The sequence below is a fragment of the Propithecus coquereli genome, unplaced genomic scaffold, assembly GCF_000956105.1.
Source record: "Propithecus coquereli isolate 6110/MARCELLA unplaced genomic scaffold, Pcoq_1.0 Scaffold84, whole genome shotgun sequence".
Taxonomy (NCBI): Eukaryota; Metazoa; Chordata; class Mammalia; order Primates; family Indriidae; genus Propithecus; species Propithecus coquereli.
The window spans coordinates 1,333,112-1,333,907 of record NW_012154618.1 but is presented as its reverse complement, the minus strand read 5'-3'; the positions used below and the strand labels follow the sequence as shown (position 1 = coordinate 1,333,907).

Genomic DNA, 796 nt, shown 5'->3' with positions numbered 1-796 from the left:
TACTCTCTTAAAAGAGTAAAATACTATAAGACTTCTATGTCTAATTTCTAAATTCTATGTCTATATTCAAAAATTATAATTCTAGATAGCAGTTCTAAAGTATACCTTATTATCTATGTGTATGTTATCTATTTCTTAAAACATTGTTTCCTGCCTTATTAAAACAGCAGTTATTTTCTAATCAAAAGAATGTTGTATGTAATCCTTGTCCCTTTTCCTTTCTTACATTAGCACTAAAATAAGGGTTTTGAAGACTTAATGTTTTCTTAATACACAAAGATTTAAAGAATATTTCACATTTTATCTGTAAAGTCTCCAAGAAATCTTATAACAATTCATTTGATGTTCTCACATCATATTGTATGTTAGAAATATGATTTTAAATAACAGTGCTGATATGTATTTAAAAATAATAGAAAATATATACTTAAATTTACATTTATGTTTAAAATTAATTCATTACAGAGACTTTTAATATTGTTTCTTTAAGATTCTTGTTTTGTTTTTCATAGGTCCATGTACATATTTGGGGGATTTTCTAGTGTCCTCCTTAATGATATACTTGTATACAAGCCTCCAAATTGCAAAGCTTTCAGAGATGAAGAACTTTGTAAAAATGCTGGTCCAGGGATAAAATGCGTTTGGAATAAAAATCACTGTGAATCTTGGGAATCAGGGAATACTAATAATATTCTTAGAGCAAAGTGCCCTCCTAAAATAGGTAAGATTTTTTACTTTTCCCTCTTTCGGGTGGCAAAATTTCTCTATTATAGAAATAAAAATACATTCTGCTTAT

At 27.0% G+C, this 796-nt stretch overlaps 1 protein-coding gene across 1 annotated transcript in view; it reads left to right on the top strand.

Annotated features, from left to right (window-relative positions):
* ATRNL1 (attractin-like 1) overlaps positions 1–796 on the top strand; it is a 739,312-nt gene that overhangs the window by 165,556 nt on the left and 572,960 nt on the right. Inside the window, exon 12 of the mRNA XM_012663875.1 lies at positions 513–721. Coding sequence (XP_012519329.1) covers positions 513–721 — 209 coding nt within the window. The remainder of the gene's footprint in view (positions 1–512; positions 722–796) is intronic.